Below are 20,612 nucleotides of genomic sequence, written 5' to 3'. Positions count from 1 at the left end.
TCTATTTTCAAGTTTTTCAGTTGTCTATAAGTAGGGATTGTATACGATAAGAGCATTTACTTTTGATTCAAAGAGGTCACAATAAATCTTGACCATTGAATGTGAAATTAAATAGATGCATTTATTCTATTGACTATGCTCAAACTTCAAAACAACTTTTTTCAAAGTTTGTAACACACTCAAGCTATAGTTGTGACCACCTTATACCAAAGGTATATGGTTTCATCGTATACTTTTCCTTATAAATATACTCAATCTCCATTATTTTTGGAATATGAAATTTCATATTTAGGATTCAACATAGATTTTCAAGCTATCATAGAATTTTTTACCCCAAACCTTGTATAGTATAAGGTGGGCACCTTATATAAACTTCACCCATTATTATTGCATTATATCTTGTAGAGTGCTTAGAGCATGGACCTGCGAGAGCATAAATTCTAAATTTAGAAGGTCTATAACTAGAACAATATCACTTCTTCTTTTTTTTTATAATTAAGTGGGGAAGATAGATTTTTACCCTTTTTTTTTTTCAAATAGTTTAGAAATTAGTTTTTTTAAAATATTGGTGAAATAATATAAATGAGAATGAAAACCACAACATAGTGACCAGGGTGCGTGAGGGTGCTAACACACAACCTCCGCCCCTTCGCCCAACACAATATCACTTATGTACGGTGGATAAACAATTGCCTTCCACTTCTCAATTCTTAATGGCAAAAAAATTTCAATTATTATTCGCTTTAAAAATTGATTAAAAATTAAAAAAAAAGGAAGTAAAAAGTAAGCGTAAACTTACTTTGCAAGGAACCTTCAATTTGACTTGATAAAGGACACTCTGGTCATTTAGAAAAAGCCCCCATTGCTTTGGCGTTTTGGTTGGTAGAAGGAATGATACTTGGGGGGGTTTTGGTAGTAAAAAGACAATACAAAAACTAATTCCTCTTTTGGGAAGTTTGGAAGAAGCAACTAAAGCGACATTAAATATGATTAGGCAAAAGTATTATGAATGGATAATTCAACTTTGCCTCTAATTGGTGTGCTACAAAGGAATCTCTCTCTTTCACACTCCCCCCATATGGAGAGAGAGAGTCTTACTTGTGGGTACGTCTGGCAATGAGCTACGTGGCCCGACCCGGCCCTAAAAACAAAAGGTGACACTCGCAGTTTGTTGCCCGAGGCAGGGCTAGGGCCTTTGTCAGCTCAGTAGGGCCTGGTCTGGTCTGGCCCTTTTGTCTCTTTATTTTTTTTCATTTGTTTTGGGCTGGGGCCAGACTACCTCTATAGGGACAAGGGCCAGGCTGGCCCGGTCCGTTCCTACTCTCAGTTGTGGGCGGCCCTGACCTTGAAACTTTTCAAATCCTGGAAATTGTGAGCCCACCATGTTGCCTACATCTATCTTTGGTTTTGACTGCCTAATTCTTCAATTGAATGCGATATGCTGACATCCTACCAGAAAAGGGTTGACCCACCCTTATTCATTCTCTTGCCTCCCTCATTAACCCAGAAATCCTTGGTAATTGAACATCAAGTTCACAAACTCGGCCGGTCCAACTCAGAACCGGCTGGTCAAATTGGAATCGGGGTTTTAATGGTCTGGCTGGCTATTTTAAAAAAAAATTAAAAATTTTAATATACAATCCCAAAAAATAAAGGATTTATTTTTAATGTATTTTTTAATATTTTGATAAAAATTGCAAAGTGTTGTAGCCATTATTACTTATTTTTTATATTTTCCTATCTTTGTTAGAAAATTTAAAAAATATCCTTGGACACAAATCAATTTTTAAAATTCATTTTTTTCACTAACTTCATTTGGATGTTTTTTGTTTTATTATTTTTTAAATATATATTTTTAACACTTTTTGGACAGACCAGGACCTGCCCGGTTAGGCCGATTGAACCGGGCGGTTTACCAGCCACTCGGAACCTGCCGTTGGCCCATTTCCGAGACCGGTTCAATTTTTTCAAACTCCATTTACTTTTTGGCCTTTCTCTCTAAGAGACAAAAGGGTGATAAACAAACCCTCTGAAAGACTGGAATTTGTCGTCATTCTCACAAAAGAAAAGGAGACATTTTGTCCTCAACCTCTGCCGCCATGCGTAGTGCATGCCTGGCCTATATATATGAGAGGAAAACCAACCTCTCCTTCATTGCCTGTTCCTTGTGCTTCTTATCACTGTCATTACTATTTCATTTGCTACTCTGCTTCCAGCGTATTAATACTTCACTTTCTCCTCCAATGGATTCTAAAGCTCTGAGAAACTATTTCATCCTATCAACCCACCTTCTCTTTCTCTCTCTACTGGAACACTCTTTCATGGCCGAAGCGGCAACCTGTGACGATTGTTATACACAGTCTAGAGCTGCATACTACTCGAGTCAAGATGATTTGGGAACTGAAGGTCCTTAATGAATGGCAAACATTCATTCTCTCTCTCTCTCTCTCTCTCTCTCTCTCTAAAGTTTTAGAATTTGTGTGCAGTTGGTGCTTGTGGGTTTGGATCGTTTGGAGTGAGCCTGAACGGTGGGGATGTGTCGGCTGCATCGCAGTTATACAGGAATGGTGTTGGCTGTGGATCGTGCTACCAGGTAACACCATCAACTAATCTCGTAGTTAATGAATACACCTTTTGACAAAACACTACCTCTTAAAGTTGCATGATATATGCATTAGCGACCATAAACAAACAAATTCTTATTACTATGCAATAGTTGGCTTTTCTTTTTTTTGGAAAAAGATATGTATCAATACGGAAAACAAGATATTTTAAGTCCTAAAAATAGTATGTCATGCAAAAAATTATATGGACAGTCTATTTTAAAGATTTTCATGTGTTTATAAATCTACTCGGTTTGAACTATTTTTAGAGTTTATAATTAGATATGGAAATAGATTCTAGGCCATCCTAAAATTTTTGGACACCAAATGTAGATCTTATTATAAAGTTAGGAGGCGTACCATAGTTTCATTGTTTAAGGTTGCAACATTATGCAAACTTCACCGCTATGTTTTCTTTTTTTTTTTGCCGTATTTCTCTAAAGAGGGCCATTTTCATTATCGAGGATTCGGGCTCACCTAAAAATTACCAACATAACCTTGTACTTCTCTACCGTCCTTGAAATTGCTCAAGTAAAAGTTGGTGCTTGTCACTATAATAAAGTGCCCTTCATTTGGGAATGGCGTGGTGGAATGCTCCTCGAGCCTCATTAACGATCTAGGCCTCCATTCTCACTAAACATTCAAAAATTAAATATTTGTGAAACAGTCGGGGGCTTCTTATTATCATATTTTGGTTTTTGTGTTTGTGTATAAAGGTGAGATGCACCAATAACAAGAACTGCTCGGAGCAAGGGGTAACCATCGTCATAACAGATCACGGTGAGGGCGATAGAACAGATTTCATACTCAGCAGGCGAGCCTTTGGAAAGATGGCTCGGACCCAAGACGCGTCCTCTTCCCTTTTGGCCCTTGGTGTTCTTGACATAGAATATAAACGGTTTGTGAGCCCCTCCCTCTCTCTCTCTCTCTCTCTCTCTCTCTTTTGTTTTGAAGCCATTTATCAACCACTTTCTCTATTTGTTCTGATTTCAGTGTGTCCTGCAACTATCCCAACAAGAACATCACGTTTAAGGTGGACGAGGCCAGTAACTATCCTCACTACCTGGCCTTCCTCATTTGGTACCAGCAAGGCAAGAAGGACATAATCGCAGTGCAACTATGCGAGGTACCCTCTCATCATCCACACCATCATCATCTTCATCAGTGTTTCACAAATCAGAATTGGCTTCAACTAACGAGTCGAATTCTGAGTGCCCCGGTTTTAGTCAAGCGCTCCAGGCTATGTTTAAGTAAGAAGTAGAAAAACTAGAAAATTAGGAGAATAATGATTCCGGGGTTTTTCGATGGGGATTCGCCAGCCTCTGGATCCAGTCACACCAACAATTTTCAAAACATCGAATCATCAACGTCTAATACAACTTTGCCTAGTTTCAAAGGCAAGTCATCTTAGAATAAATACACAGACAAATAAGAGTGAGTTTTATATAAGATGTCAACCTTAAACACTCAAGTAACCACCATCTTCAAATTCCTTTGGAAAATGCAGTTTTAATGTCAGAAGCTTAAGATGATTTGAAAACCTGTTTCCACACGTAACTGGGAAACTTAAAGTTCTAAAAACTGGTATCCTCAAGAAGATATATAAACACTTAGAAAACCTTTAAAAAAGACGGTCCAAATAAAGTTTGACAAAATGAACTATTTTTAGAACTTAAAATGTTTTCCTTTTCCCATATCCATATATCTTGAGATCAATATGATCAATTACAGGTACAAGTAGGGTTGGCAAGTCTGGGCCTGCCTAATCTTAGCCCTAATGCCCATAGGGCCGGCCCTAGCTCTATCAAAGTCAGACCGGGCCAAAAAAACAAAAAACAAAGGTCAGGCCAGCATGTCCATCATGCCCCATTTTGTGGCGTAGGCCCTAGTTTGTTAGGGCCAAGCTAGAGAACCCAGTCCATTGCCACCTCAAAATTTAGAGGTTTTCTAGCGTCAAAGCAAACCTTTTCTTGTGGGCTTTTGAGATGCACCTTATTTCATTATTTCTGCAGTTGGCACCTTACATAAATTTTTGGAAAAAGTTGATATAAAGCCAAGATGCATGGATATGAGAAATAAATGGATTTCAAATTCTAAAAATAATGCATCTTGTAACGTATTCTTGGATCATCAATTTTCAAGATTTTCATACATCTGCTCGATCTACACTATTTTTTAAGCTTTAAAACTTATAAATTAAAGATGAAAATGCATTTGAAGGCTATCACAAAGATTTCCAGCATTGAAATCATATTTCTCGACACTATTTGAAGGTGCGCTTTACTTTGATTATTTAGAGGATCAGCTCTATACAAACCTCACCCTTTTATGTTTATGGGTACGTGCAGACTAAAAATCTTGAGTGTAAGCTGGTTGATAGAAGCCATGGAGCAGTTTGGGCCGTGAACGAACCACCAAGTGGACCTCTCTCTATAAGGCTTTTAGTGAGCGGTGGGGAAGATGGAGATGAGACATGGGTTGTTCCTACAAATACTTTGCCTCAAGATTGGAAGGCTGGAGAGGTGTACGACTCTGGTTTGCAGATGGATTTGTGAAAATTTTCTTGAAACTTCAGAGTGGTGATTTACCCCTCTAATTAACATATTTATGCAATTGAATAATTCAATATGGAAACCAAAATTGGGTTGTATGCTAGTGTGTGTCATGAGGTTGTAGCGATTTACATTCAAAGGAGGTTGTTGTAGTGATCTTGTTTGTTTGATTAGTGTATTCATATTCTTCATTTTTAGAAATGAATTTCGATTTTTCAATTCCTCTCGCTCGTTTGGACACTTGCACGTGTGAACATTGTTGGAGGATTATCTCTTTTGTTCGTTGTGGAGTAATCACTATTCATCTTCAATACCTTTTAACGGTAAGATCTATGGCCTTAAAGTGAAGGGCAAGCTTTCTATCCTCCCCCTACAACATAAAACTTATATATCCTTCCCTTTATCCAATCGTCCATTCTGAATGGAGGGCTGAGATTGTCTCAATCACAATGTCACGTCTTTACACTATTGTATTTTTAATTTTTTTTTCTATAAACTATTTTGACACTAAATTTTGGACGTCCAATCCTCTATTAAACTTGCACTAGCGAAAAATATTACAAATATATTTTCAAGAAACTAAAATAACCAAAATACCCCTGAAAGTTTCAAGGGGTATTTTGCGCATTATATTTTATCAAAAATTTATTTTTAACCTTTTTTATAGGTGCACCCCAATGAGAAGATGGCACGTACCAAATTTCATATTCATACAATTTGTATAAAAAAAACTAAAAATAAAATACTTTGAAACGTTGGATCTAAGATCAAAAGGTGAGTGGCTCTCTTGATCAAAATTGGACGGCTGATGACAGGGGAAGCATAGATCTTCTATGTTGTGGGGGAAATCCAAGAGCAAAGATTCTTAGTGAATAGGGCCATGGCTAGGGCCATACTAGAGTTGGATGGGGTTGAGTATGATCAAAATTGGGTAGCTGGATGGTAGGAGAAGCATAGGTCTTCTATGCTGTAGGAGAAATCCAAGAGGAAAGATTATTAGAGAATAGAGCCCTAGCCAGGCCCCTACCAAAGTTGGATGGGGTTGAATATTGGTTCATGTCAAATTGGTAAATACATGTAATATATATATATAATTGATTTCATGTCTCTGTGTTATTATAATATAATAAAACCACACTTTTGGAAAATTATGTTTGTGGCAATTATAAGACCTTAAATTTTGTACACACTCTCTTCATCCCAATACTCAATCCTAAAAAAAATGGAATTCAATTTTTACTCTAAATATGGTCAAAATGAATGTCCTCAACAAAGAATTTCAACCATCCATTTGGTGAATTTTAGATCTAAGCCTTTACTAATTCAAAACCATTTTATTTTAACATTGTTAACCAAAAGACAATAATGTTATTTAAAAATTTTGAAAAGAAAAAAATAAAAATCCTCATACAACCTAAATCTAAGCATTTCACTAAACTAGTCAACCTATATTAATTGGGCTTAAAAAATTGATTTCAAATTTGCTTTTTTGTAATTGTTCAAAATGAAAAAACTATATACTTAAAAATTGGTGTCAAACAAATGGCAGTAGCATGATTTTTTAATAATATTTTTTTATATTATTATAGAACCATTGCATGAAATCACCCCTCTAACACACACCCACACGCATCTCAACTTGGGTCCCAACCCAAGGTCTAGGATGGACCTGACCCAACTTGCTATTTCCCTTAATAGGTTTCGACCCGGCTCCAAGTGGATTCGACCACTGGCTAGTCAATTTGAACGATGATTCACATCCATTTGGGAGCGCACACACACATAGGAAGAACATGGAATAATGCATACACATTTGAAAGATGATTCACATCCACTTGGGAGCGCGCACACACATAGGAAGAACATGGAATAATACATCTGGTGTAAATAATAAAAAAAGCAAAATATTCTAACAAATCATTTATTATTGATATAAAGAGATCACAATCACTCTTGCCAATCGGATTTCAGATCAGGCAGTTGTGAGTATATAATTGACTAAGTTCAAAGCATTCTCAAAGTTCTTGACACACCCCCAAGCTGTCTTTTTCACCAAGAATATTAGTTTGCAGATAAAGCATATTGGGGAGACTACTACAATGCAATGCCTGTTGATCATGTTTTAAAAACCTAAGCATTGGGTCAAACGAGCCGGCTCAACTGGTTCCAATCCCCCGCTCAGGTAAGGGTGACAACAGGTCGGGTTGGGTCGGGTCTGGGACCAGCCGGACCTAGACCCTGAAAAAATGATATGAGACTTGGACCCAACCCCAAAATTAAAATATCTATGTATTTAACGATATTTAAGTATATTTCATAAATTGGGACCCAAAAAATATTACCGGACCAGCACCTGATTGGTTTTTGGGTCCAAGATTTGGACCCAAACCCGACCCGCCATGTCCAATTTTTGGACCCATACCTGGACCCAGATTGGGTCTACCCCTAGAGTCCCGGTCCATTGCCACCCCTACACTCATGAGATTTTGGAATTGAAAAATAAAAAAAGAAACAAAAAATCAGGTTCTTTAGACCTGGACAGAACATCCACCGGAGAATGGGGTCTCACCAGAGAATGGAGCAGAACGAGCTATCACATTCTTCATCTCTAAATGGACAGAGGAAAAGCTTATGTTCCTTCAAAAATGCTGTGTCCGAAATCCAAACAAGGCCCTTTGCATTTGACCTTGTTTAAGGAGGATTTCAATTTACTATGGCGGTATGGCCACAGAATAAAATGAATTTAAGCGATAAAAAATGGTTTATGAAAAGATTCATGATTGAGATGATAGACCCAGAGCTTTGGATCCTCAATCCATCTGCAAGATGGGATGGGCTTTGGAAGGGTGTATTCACCACCACCCAAGCCATCCTAAAAACTCAACTCTTGAAGGAAGACCTAAATACGGTTTCTATGGGCGATTTGGGAGTTATGATTATGTGTCAAAAAAAGTTACCAAACATGCATGGTTTTTAATACCCTAGGATACAAAACGAGACGAAAATTAATAATCATAAATGATAACATTTGCATAATCCCTAACCAAAATTTAGGAAACTCTACCTCCTTTCCCGGTGATTTTAAGTTTGTTGTTCCTGTTTTCTCGCCCTTGAGCTTCTCCACTGCCCATCGGTTTCTCACTGATAACGCACTTTTCTCCCACCCCCTCATGTAACTCTCCTCATCATCGCCTCTACATATTTTGCTCAACTCAAGTGCATTCGCTCTCTAGTCAGTCAAGACAACTGACAGGACAGCAATGTCAGGGATTCTCCACTTCAGCTGCATACAAGTTGAAAAATGAAAAGTCACCACTAGAAAGATGAATTAGGCCCACCTCGTTTATGCATAAAATCTCTCTCTCTCTCTCTCTCTCTCTCTCTCTCTCTCTCTCTCTATATATATATATATATAGTATTGTCAAGAATTCTCTTCCATCTATTTGTGTAGGGCTCCAAAAGATCACCAAGTTAATACGGATCTCTAGAAAAGTTATCACCTGAATGTGAAACTTAACTTTTCTATAGATCCATGCCAAATTTAATAATGATCCTTTGAGATCCTACATACATGGGTGGGGAAGGGTCCTATATGATCATTTTCCATATATATGGGCTAGTGGACTCACTAGTAAAAATGAGTCCAACGGTCCAGATTGAATCTAGAGGGATCCAACGATAGCGGATGCCATTTTAATTTTTTTTTTACAAATCCAAATCACTTCAAATTTTAGATGTATGTTCATAAAAAATAGGTGAATATTCGAAAAATATTAAAAAAATTGACCAAAATACCCCATAAAGTTTCGGGAGTAGTTTGATCAATTTTGTTTTAGCGGATTTTTTTTTTTATATTTTTATTAGGTACGGCTTGATGAGAAGAACACACGCCTAAAATTTCAAGTGATTTGGATTTGTAGAAAAATTTTTAAAATTCAAACATTACAAGACATCTGTGATCGTTAGATCAATCTAGGCCGTTGGACTCATTTTTTCTTGTGAGCCCATTGGCTGACAGGATCATTTTCATATATACATATATATATATATATAGCAATGATTTCATTCATTTTGTACAGTAATGCTGTAACAACCTTCAAAAACTATGTTAGAGCCATTTGTTTGATCCAAATTTTCAAATATACACTCTTTTCATTCAAATGAACAATCACAAAAAATATAAATTTGAAAATGCAACCTAGAAAGCATTTTTTTAGCCCAATTAACATTGGTCGTCCATCTTGATAAGATGCTTAGATCTAAGCCTTAAAAGAATTTTTTATTTTCCAATTTTTTTAGATGGCTTTATCATCCCTAGATGAATAACGTTTAAAAGGAAAAAAATGATTTTGAGTTTGTAAAGGCTAAGATCTTGAAACTCACAAATGTTAGAGCCATTTGTTTGATCCAAATTTTCAAATATACCCTCTTTTCAAATGAACAATCACAAAAAAATATAAATTTGAAAATGCAACCTAGAAAGCATTTTTTTAGCCCAATTAACATAGGTCGTCCATTTTAATAAGATGCTTAGATCTAAGCCTTAAAAGAATTTTTTATTTTCCAATTTTTTTAGATGGCTCTATCATCACTAGATGAATAACGTTTAAAAGGAAAAAAATGATTTTGAGTTCGTAAAGGCTAAGATCTTAAAAGAGTGTGTACAAAATTTTGGAGCATACAAATACTACAAACATGGTTTTCTAAAAGTGTGGTTGCATTATACTATGATACAACCGTTGTATAAAATCAGTACCCATATATATATATATATATATATATATATATATATAATCAGTACCCATATATATATATATATATATATATATATATGTGGGATAATCTAAAGTTGTGAACTCTTCAAAAGTTAATTATAGAATGAGTTGTGAATGATGAATTTACTAAGTTTGTGATTTATCTTTTAAAAAAACGTTACTTTTTGTGATATCTTGCTCATTAAGTAAATGCATTTTTGTAAATAGCACTATAAGACAAATGGCAGTTTTGTTATTTCCATAAGAGGTAAAATCGAAATTTTTACAAAAAGATAATAGCATTCTACAAATAAAAAAAGTACATGACATTAACTTTTAAAATGCCATTGTATTTTTATTAAAATTTCAAATTTGTCTTTGTTTAATGGTTAAGTTACTTATTAAAATAAAGGTGTGGTTTGTATAGAGCCCAGGCTCTAAACAACCAAATTAGAGCCTACTATCTTTAAATAGTGTCGAAAAATATGGTTTTAATATTGGAAATCTTTGTAATAACCTTAAAATCTATTTTCATATCTATTTATAAAGTTTAAAGCCTAAAAAATAGTATAGATCGACAGATCTATGAAAACTTGAAAATCTTGAAAATTGACAATCCAAAAACGCGTTACAAAGTACACTATTTTCAAAATTTGAAATCCATTTTTTTCTCATGTCTATGCATCTTGATGTCGAGATGCTCAATTTGAAGATGTTTGGACATTAAAACAACCTGTTCTAGTAAAATTTTTGAGGTAGGCTCAAATTTGATGGTTTAGAGCCTCGGCTCTAGGTAAACTTTTCCGTTAAAATAATGTTTTAAACAAAAAGTAATGATATTTTTGATAAATACACCCATCACAAACCCTTCTGATATTAAACTCTGTATTTTTAGGGGTTGTTAACTATATATATATATATATATATAGAGAGAGAGAGAGAGTCCCTCCAAAAAATTATTCACTGAAGTGAATTCGAACCTTCTTGGTTTCTCTGAGTAGTGATTCGAGCCAACTGACATAACAGGAGGTCATGAACTTTGCTCTTAAGCTGCAACACAAATAAAAAGGAAATATTGGTATGGGTGAATCTGGTAAGAGACCAATCAGTATCAACCCTTTCTACATAATCCAAACATCCTCTCTCTCTCTTCCTGGAGCAATTTAATGGACCAAAATTTAAATAGAAAGATGGAAAAGGTCTTAATCACAGATGAATGCCAACCTTGTCAATCCCTATCCCACTCATCACTGAAACATGGATGGCTCCTTCAGGTCCAGCTCTCTTATACCTCTCCAGTTCATCATCCTCAATATTCCCTTTCTCTGATGTGATGTCATAAGGCAAAAGATCACATTTAGAAACAACATCAAGCCAAAGCTGATCAGGGAACCTTTCTCGTATCTCTTTGTATGTTTCAAACTGCAAAGTAAAATGCCAAAAATTAGATTGCTGAAATGTCTATTACATGGTTTGAACTAACGGTGTTTTAAAATAAGGACTCAGCTGGGGACACACTAGTGTCCTGAGCCCAAGTCCGATATGACAGACACAGCCGTCTGTCAGAGACTCAGCAGAGTCCTAAAAAATTAATAAAGAAATATCCCGAACCAGCCAGACTGGGCCAGTTCCCATTGTTGGTTTGGTTCCAGACTCAGCAGCCTGCCGAGCCCAAGTAAATCGAGAGAGTCCAAATGCGGGTTCTGGACCCAGCAGCCTGCCAAACCAGATTAAGTCAGGCAAGTCGGAGTTAGACAGCAGAGTTTTCATGTACTGGCAAATTCAATTTCGATGTATATAAAGATCAGGAAGCTCAGATCAGTGAAATGTTGAGATGGTATAGATAGCAACGAACAAAAGGCAACAATTGCGAGAGAATAAATATTGAGATAGCAATATGGAACACTTCATCTCACTACAGTGGTTGAATTCAACCCAACTTATCAACTATACTGAGAGGGGGCAGATATTCAATTAAGAATATTGAATTCATTGCATCAGCCAGAGGGAATGAAGTCCAAACCATCTTATCAAATATATCAATTTAAATGCTGCTAGTTTCAGGCAACGAGCAAACTTAATACAACTTTCAAGAAAAGGAAAGAAATAAAATATGACGGTAGGAAATGGAGTATACCTGATCAGAGGGCGAGCTACCACATTCACCAGATAGGTCATGGACAAACAGAACGGCTGTTGGCAAATGCATGAGGACAGCAAGTGTCAACTTCTCCAGGTTGTTCCTTTCATCTTACGTCCCACAAAGAGCAGACCAACCAGTAATAATCAGATGCTGCTACATCTCATAAGTTCTAACAGAGACAATGCAAATTACAATGTTGCCAATTTGCTTCACTTGGGGCAAAGTGCCCGAAGCTTCAGGTTAGGGAACTTCACCAAAGTGAAGCAAAGAGCAACTTATATTTGAACTTTTCATTTTACCTTTCTAAGTTGCATGACAAAAGAGTTTGTGTGATTGCAGGAATACATTAATATGGATAAGCAAACGACATTTTTAAAATTTCATTGACCGCATTAAAATATATCTAAAGAAAAGCTGCATAGGAGAAAGTTTCACATTAAATGCAACTGTTATGTGTACATATGGGTTTTGCATTAATCCTCAGAAAAGGATTTGCGTCGAATGTAACAACCACTAGATGTGGTTTCCTCTTTCTTGGAGAGGAAAATACCTCTCTACTACAGCCATTTTTAAAGATAGAAGACCATATCATGTAGGATAAAACCACACACTTTTATTAAAATCAAGATGTAAAACTTTTAAGGGTAAAAAGGTGTTAAAAATTATTAGAAATTAATTTCATTAAAAAAATTTATAGACGTGGTAATTTGCTTTAAATTTTATCATATCTTTTAATATTGTGTTTATATTATTTAAAATTCTTATTTTTCGCAGTTTCTTAAATATACTCCAAAACTTCCTCCGGAGTACCAAAGCTCTCAGCATTTTAAGCCAAACCAAAAAGGCCTCCAAAGTGAATCTAATATCATTGGTAGATAACTTATGAACAAGTCTGTCTGCTTTTTGTAGGAAAGTAAATCAGTAAGCAATTGGGTACAACATTTACCACAACGGACCAGAGAACTTTCAGACACTTCAAACCGATGCTGAAAGAATTTGCCATGAACATTTAATGTCATGAATAAGCTCAGTACTTAATATACCTTCAGGTCTCTTCAAAAGGCCGGGTGTGTCAGTCACCTGGAATGGAAAAAATTACCCTCTAAGCACGACGCAAAAGACCAAGGAAAGAACACAAATCCAATGGATTAGGTAGAACGACAATGCAGTGGATCCATCATATCCCAATGAAAATGAACAGTGATGGTGCGGAGGGAGATGACGGAACCCACTATTTCTCATCATGTCCTGTTTTGGTGGGTCCCCACCCTCCCCATTGCAGGCTATCGTTCCATTGGGGAGTGATGACCAACCAATGGAACATGGTATTACATTGTCTCTCGGATTGTAGTAAATTTTCCAAATGTAATGGTTTAGAACGAAAGTACACCAGAAAGAGAGAACCTGAAATTGCTCATAATTGAGAACGATGTGACCCATCAGAATGCCTCTGGTTGTGAATGGATAGTTGCAAACCTGAGGAAAAGAGGACCCAATGACACACAAACCACAAAGTTTTTCATTTTCTCAGAATAAACCATAGAGTAATAAAAGGTAATAAAAGAGAAGCATTCTTAGCATGACAATCTTCCGGGATCACATGTACCTCTGGCCTTCCAGTTGAAAGAACACGGACCAAAGACGATTTTCCCACATTTGGCGACCCAACAAGACACAGTGTGGGGATTTCAGGGTTTACTACTGGCATAACACGCAGTGCCTATGAGATAAAATTTAACCAGTACATACTTAGTCCTTGAGGAAAACTCAAAATCCAATAAAACAAGAGAAATTAGATTATCATATATTTTTCTCATAAACAACAAGAGAGAATCAAGGGGAACATTTTTACACATGTCGGAATCAAGTGAACTTACTATCTTCGTGTATTACCTTAGCAACGTTTACTAGATCATCCACAGCATTTCCTTCCCGTTGAAAGATTTCTTCAATCCTTCTTAGTCCCTGAGAGTGAAAGCCACACAAGTTCGCATGTCATAGATATTAACATCAAATGCACCTAAGAATAAAAGTAAACTATATGAAAATAGAAGCCCTGACCTCACCCAAGCGATCTTCTGCTTCACGTTTCGATGATGACTGTCAAAACAAATATGTGGTTATATGATCATAACCTTTGCTGTCGAAAACAAATTCACTTTTATGAAAGAGAGACTTTTGTTAAGGGGTTTCACCATCCACCACACCTTTTTTCCTCTTTTCATTGGGAATCATCACTAGATGAATGAAAATAAAAAAAGACACATGGCCCTCCCCATTTTGGATGAGAAAGTATTGGACACACATAATACAGGACATCCAACATCCATTCTCGAGACAGATAGTGGAGATCAACTGCTTAATGGATATGATGGACATTTAGAAAGTACAATGGTTCATCTCTACTATCCATCTTGAGAATGGACAGTGGATTCCTGGCCTATGTCTTGTATGGCATAAACTTCATGAGAGTGCTATATTTTTCCATTATGCACCAGTTCCCATACCCTAGTCTTTAATTTGATTTAAAAGAGAAGAAAAATAAAAAAATTAGAAGAAAATGGCTTTCTTTCATGAAACCCATAAAGTGATTTGGGTTTATACTCAGAAAAAGATGGGTCTCTTTAGGGCTCTGAAAGTAATGATGGATATTTCCAAGAACTAAAAACTGACTGCAGACATCAAAATTTTTTAAGTCATGTGCACAAGTATGGTATGCGCGGCAATTGATACCTTTGCACACAAAGAAGCTTGTTCTTTTCCAACAGATACAACCTTCTTCCTTATGGTATCTACCCTCCCCAAGACCTGCAATATTGGAATGAACCAAATCTATCACTTAATTAGAAGCGATCAATAATTGAATATCCAAAGGTTCTCACTTCCATACAGAACAGAGGTAGAACAAATTGTTACTACTCACTCAACAAGACACAATTCATCGCAATGAAAACTTCCGTTACATTTTTTTTATTGGTCAAACAACAATTATACGTGATAGATAAATGATACATATCAACACTCACTAAGCACGACATCAACCAGGTGGTGAGAAATCTTCCATGAGAACTTTAAAGACTTGAAGGGTCATGCTAGTTTGATTTTTCATATATTAAATTTCCCCCATTGGTTTGATTTCAAGTTAAGAAAGCATGCTCACAAATTTTAGTAAGCTACTTTTACGAACCCCTCTTCGATCATTCACGAAGTAGTTCTTGCAGCAATCAAAAAATAAATAACCAACAAAACCAAGAAAATTGTAGCACAAATCTTCTGCAGGAAAAATACGAACATCTCCTATTTTAGTAAAGAATCCAAGGAAATTTTTGTTTAAAAACAAACTCTTTAATAGGGATGTCAACAAGACCAACCAGCTCACAAGCTGGCTCAACATGGCTCATGATGAGCCAAGCTTGACAGCATTTTTGGCTCAACAAGCCAAACCTAGACAATTAGCTCATTTATAAAAGTTAAACTGAGACAAGCTCGGCTTGATCTTGGCCTGAGTGTGTTTAATATATTATTTCTAATATGTACTATTACAAAAATATACATGATACATTATATTATATTGACGTCAAATAGGAAACTTATTATTTTTGAGCTTGTGCTCAGCTTGTTTATGGCTTAATCGACTCATCTATAGGCTTGTTTAAGTAAACAATTCAAGCCAAGCCAAGCCAATCCAAGCTCAAGCTAGGTACTTCAAGTCAAGCTCAAGCTGGTCCTCTACCCATGCAAGGCAGGCTGCAACGTGCCCAAGATCGACTCTCCTCCTTCACACCCTACTTTATAATGATATTATATTAAGTCCCCCTTTTTCAAATATTTGGATATTAAGAGTCTCAGCCAGAGAAAACATCTATTAAAACTAGTGTTTTAAAACCTAGATCGACCGGATGAATAGGCCATGCAGGAAATAGGTCCAGATCGGTGATCCAAGTGATTATCTCAGGTAAGAACCGGTTAAAAAAAGAAAAAAAGAAAAAAATAAATGAGAAAATAACAAAAAAATATAAATCATGGGAACCAACCTGACAAAAAAGGTTGGTTCCCTCGAGGAACCGGACAATTGTGATTGAACCTACCTGATTCCTGGTTCCGATTGGAAACCGGGTCAGTTGCCACCAATTCCCAATCCAGATCGGTATTTTTTAAAACATTGATTAAAACATCATTAACTCGTTGACGATTCACAATATATCATCCAGTATTTGTAAGAGGAATTCTCATTGTGGTAGAAAGCGTCACAATATGCAAACATGTTAAACATATGAAAGGAGAAGAGAGAACAAGGTGAAGATCTAGTCATACACCTTGCAATTTCTTTTACAATTAGCTATATATAATTCGGTATTTGTAAGAGGAAACAATGTGGCAGAGGACATCATAATATACAACCATCTTAGAACATAGGAAAAGAAAGAGAAAAAATGCATTTCTTTTACTACTTAACCTAGCTACGAGGAAAGATATGCTATTAGGTCTATCATTAACCTCCATAACACGGGACATATACTCATGCTAGATTACAACTTGCAAAACATGAAGAATTGCCAAAAGTCATCAAGAACTCTATTCAGCCATTCCTCCAAACATGAATCGGTGATGAGTTAAATAGATGATCAAGAAATAAGCGCAATAAGACATTAATTTCCATTGGTCACATCAGATAGATGCAAGGAAGCCAGACACAAGAATCTCAAAAAAATTTGTTGGTAAGCTCTCAACATCTGTATGCAAATAAATGCACTCCACCTCTTCATAAGTTCCTTCTCCAAGTGTCAGTTCAATAAGAGACTGCTCATAAGGATGCAGAGAACGTTTGTAGGGGAACATCTTCACATAACCTCTCAAGGGAACAGCTAATTCCTGAAAGTGAAGTCATAATAAACCCAATAAAGAATAAATTATCAAAAAAGATAATAAAAAGTCATCTCAAGAAATATCTCCAATGCCATTCAAGAAAATGGAGAAAATTTCAACCTAAACTATATAGCAGTAGAAGTTGCAAGCTTACTTTCATCAATTGATCAAGTTGTCTGGCACCTCTGTTTCTCTCTCGTTTTGCTATATTTGCAATGCCTAATAAGGAAATGAACAAGCATCTGTTATTGAACATCCATGTAAATAACACTCCAACTAAAAATAAAATACAAAAAGGAAACCAATGTCGTTATGGAGTATTAATGTCACAGCAGCCAACTACCCTTTGTAGGAGAAACCCTCTTTGCTTTTTTCAACGCCGAAAGAAGTAAGTCATTTGAAGGCAACACCATGGGTAACTTTTGGAATGCTCCAGTTTTCTCCAATTTTTGCGGAGGTTTGTCCTAGAAATATGAGGGCAAAAAATTAATGCTCCTAAGAGACTCTTCACATATTCAAAAATAAAGTCTGAAGATAGATTCTTTCCCTAGACTTTCTAATGTATTAAATTAAAATTTAGTGATTCGGATTTCTTATTTGGTTCCTCGGGTGTTAAAATCAGATTTTGTATTTCAATTTCCAATTTTGGTCAACTATGATTAATGAACCAGAATTTCATTTTGATTTCAGATTTTTAATAATTTTCAAAATAAAAATCCAAAATTCAGGCAAAGTTTGAGGTATAATGGCTGAAATAGGAATCTTATCCACTTACGCTTATTCCCAACCTACAAGTGGATGTCAAAATGGTGCTATAGCCTAATCACGAGATGATCAGTATGTCAACAAAGAAAAACCAAAATGCCACTCTCAAGAAGAATGATATTTCCATAACGAAAAGGCTGATGTAGATTAAATGTAAGCCTTATTTCCCATGGTACTTGCAATGTGTACAGATGTAAAAATTCATCAACTTCAAGTTACAAATTTACAATGCTTATTTGATTAGCTTGAACAAACCTGAATGTAAATATCCAGTAGCACTTATGGACTTATTGCATAATGGAAAATAAACTATGTGACTTGACTGGATTAAGAAGCATACGTATACCCAAGATGTGGTTTCAAGCATGAACAAAAAATTGAAGAGAAAATAACTACGATAATCATTTTCTGTGAATAAAATAAATAGAAGAACTCAAAAGCTCTGCTGTTAAAAAAGGAAAAGACAAAAGAAACAGTTAAAAAAACAACAAACTACTCGGTAAAGAATAAAAAATCCACTTGAGATCAATTTCGTTGGCCAGATTAAACTTCGAGTCGACAAGAAAAAACAATGCGAATTTACCTTGAAAGCAATTTTGGGTTGTTGCACAGGTGTGGAAATATAGCTCCCACCAACAACCATACATGTAGCTATTTGGACTTCCCTACGAAAACTCAATCTAGACCAAATTTGCGTTTCCAAAAAGGAAAATGAACCTGCAATACCATTCACACAAAATATATCGAAACAATTAACCTTTTCGCAAGCAAAATCTCAATAAGTTCTTTGGGAAACTAACATCCTAAAAGTTTGTTTAATCATTCTCAAGCAACTATAATTAAGAAGAGCTTTCAATGGGTGCCACAAGAACATGAGTGCAGTCAATTTAAATAGTTCATTTCTAGGCGAGAATTATTGGTTCTTCTACAAAAAAGATTTATCATCAATTTTCAGAGAATTATTGCATAAATTTGCAAAGCTATAGCGAGACAATCAGTTCAGCCTTCTTCTTTCTTTTTCTTTTTTTTTTTTTTGAGAATGTTAACTATTTGTATTTTTCTTATTTCTTGAAATTAACCAAAGACCATAAATTCTAAATTCTTTGTTGCCTCTGATGAAATTTCCATTTAGCTTGGAAGAACCAGATTCAAAATTAAAATGAAGTGCAAACCTTTTGAGAAAATGGGACTCTGCGCATAAAAACAAATGCATAATTGACATTAAACTTACCCAAGTCCCGGGAAGTAAGGATACTAAGCATCTAGTAAAAACTTTCTTTCAAGGGACGGAGCAATTCAGCGATAGAGAGGGATATTTTTTCATTCTTTCTTTTTGCATTTTTGGGAAAGGAAATCAAGTAGAACATCATTACAAGAAAATCTAGAGTCATGAAAGAAAACATGCATATGTTTACAAAACACATGTAAGAATGAAGAAGGTTATGAGTTTGTATGGAGTCTGAGAAAGTTAGTGACATACCTTTTGAAAGCATTGAAGTCCAAAAATAGGGTTTGGAAGAAGGAGTATTGCATAGGTGCGCAAGGCTTGAGGCCCCATTCATGATTAGCACCAACCGCCTTGAGAGAGCTCTAAAACCCTAGTTTTACTCAAAAATATCAGAGAGAGATCCCTAACACCCCATTTAAGAAGCTCTTTGAAGTGAGTCGGAGAAAGAGCTTCCCTACCATCAAGTTTCAACTTTTAAAAAAATCAGAAAGCACCCACTTTCCACTGAGAGAGAGATGGCGGGACCCAAACCATGGTACTCCAAACCAAAAACTCTATTGGATTAAGTGAAATTCTGAACTTCTGATCATCTCAAATTCTCAACCATTTATTCTGGGGTGGTATGCATGGATTGTCTACAAGAGACTTTGGAAAAAGTTTATATAAGTTTGCAACCTTTAAAATGGAGTATAAGAGACTTTGGAAAAAGGTTGTTAGTAAAGATGCACCTCTAAAATTTATAAAAAAAAATTGTTGTTTTAATGTTGAAAAATCCTTTAATTGATCATCGTGACAACAAGATGGATGAATTTGAAAAAAAAAAAAACAATTGAGTCCCAAAAATAGTGCATCTTACAACATATTATCTAGACAGTCAATTTTCAAGTTTTTTATAAGTTTATTGATCTAATTGATTTTAACTATTTTTTTAGTTTAAAATTTTATAATTAGATATGAAAATAGATTTTCAAATAATCCTAAGAATTCCTTATACCAAAATTACATATTATGATACAATTTAGAGACGCGCCTTGATTGGATTGTTTAAGGTTGCAACCTAATAGAAACCAAACTTTTTATCTTTTGTATATGTAGGTCACCATCATTATTGACCCGTAAATTTTAAAATGGATGATGATAAGAGTGTCATTAACTATATATAAAATTTTAAAAAAAAATTCGGACTTCTTGACTCACTCTAAGCCATCTAATTTGACATTTAATGTGTAGGAATGATTGTGACCTCCATATATAAAAAACAAATGATTACAATCTCGATATATATATATATATATAGGAAAATGTTGAAATTAGCCCACTAGCTCATAAGAACATATGATCCCAATAGCCCAGATTAAATCGAGGCGAATTTGACAGTCATGACCTCATTTTGTATTTTAATTTTAATTTTTTTTTATACGAATCCAAATAACTTGAAATTTAGACATGTGTTCTTCTCATCAAGATGTACCTAATAAAAATATTTAAAAAATAATTCACAAAAAATACATAGACCAAAATACCTTATTTATTATTTTCAAATTATTTTTAAAATATATATATTATGTATATAATAGTAAGAAGTATATATATATAGCATATTGAGTACATATATACAAGAGATCAATTACAATACACTTTATGCCGGTGGGACTTAAATGTGAAACTCGAAAATGTTCAGACAACTTTTTTACAAAATAT

The 20,612-nt window shown here is 35.3% G+C and overlaps 2 protein-coding genes across 5 annotated transcripts; one reads left to right on the top strand and one right to left on the bottom strand.

The window, feature by feature from the left end:
- Nucleotides 1–2,014: 2,014 nt before the first annotated feature.
- LOC18429111 (expansin-like B1) lies at nucleotides 2,015–5,374 on the top strand. The gene is made up of 5 exons (XM_011623182.3): nucleotides 2,015–2,406; nucleotides 2,487–2,593; nucleotides 3,320–3,501; nucleotides 3,597–3,729; nucleotides 4,952–5,374. Exons 1-5 carry the CDS (start codon nucleotides 2,100–2,102, stop codon nucleotides 5,156–5,158), a joined length of 936 nt encoding a protein of 311 aa, XP_011621484.2. The 5' UTR covers nucleotides 2,015–2,099; the 3' UTR covers nucleotides 5,159–5,374.
- A 1,686-nt stretch (nucleotides 5,375–7,060) lies between these two features.
- Nucleotides 7,061–19,380, bottom strand: PDE318 (P-loop containing nucleoside triphosphate hydrolases superfamily protein). Of its 4 annotated transcripts, none has more exons than XR_002280144.2 (16): nucleotides 19,164–19,380; nucleotides 18,267–18,400; nucleotides 17,262–17,382; nucleotides 17,073–17,137; nucleotides 16,811–16,924; nucleotides 14,786–14,860; nucleotides 14,114–14,152; nucleotides 13,946–14,017; nucleotides 13,659–13,772; nucleotides 13,457–13,528; nucleotides 13,096–13,132; nucleotides 12,047–12,159; nucleotides 11,134–11,331; nucleotides 10,890–10,959; nucleotides 8,220–8,438; nucleotides 7,061–7,393 (listed from the first exon to the last, which is right to left on the bottom strand). XR_002280144.2 is itself a non-coding variant. In XM_006838402.3 (15 exons), the coding sequence occupies exons 1-15, from the start codon at nucleotides 19,243–19,245 to the stop codon at nucleotides 8,419–8,421; spliced, it is 1,326 nt and encodes a 441-aa protein (XP_006838465.2). In that variant the 5' UTR covers nucleotides 19,246–19,380; the 3' UTR covers nucleotides 8,065–8,418. The 4 variants fall into 4 exon arrangements, 2 of the variants coding, with proteins under 2 accessions (XP_006838465.2, XP_088717233.1); XR_002280145.2 differs by having other exon boundaries at nucleotides 7,061–7,263; XM_006838402.3 differs by lacking the exon at nucleotides 7,061–7,393 and having other exon boundaries at nucleotides 8,065–8,438.
- Between the last annotated feature and the right edge of the window lie 1,232 nt (nucleotides 19,381–20,612).

Source organism: Amborella trichopoda, chromosome 3 (genome assembly GCF_054954075.1).
Source record: "Amborella trichopoda isolate Santa Cruz 75 chromosome 3, AtrichopodaSantaCruz75HAP2 v2.0, whole genome shotgun sequence".
Taxonomy (NCBI): Eukaryota; Viridiplantae; Streptophyta; class Magnoliopsida; order Amborellales; family Amborellaceae; genus Amborella; species Amborella trichopoda.
This window is presented reverse-complemented; position numbering and strand designations above follow the sequence as displayed.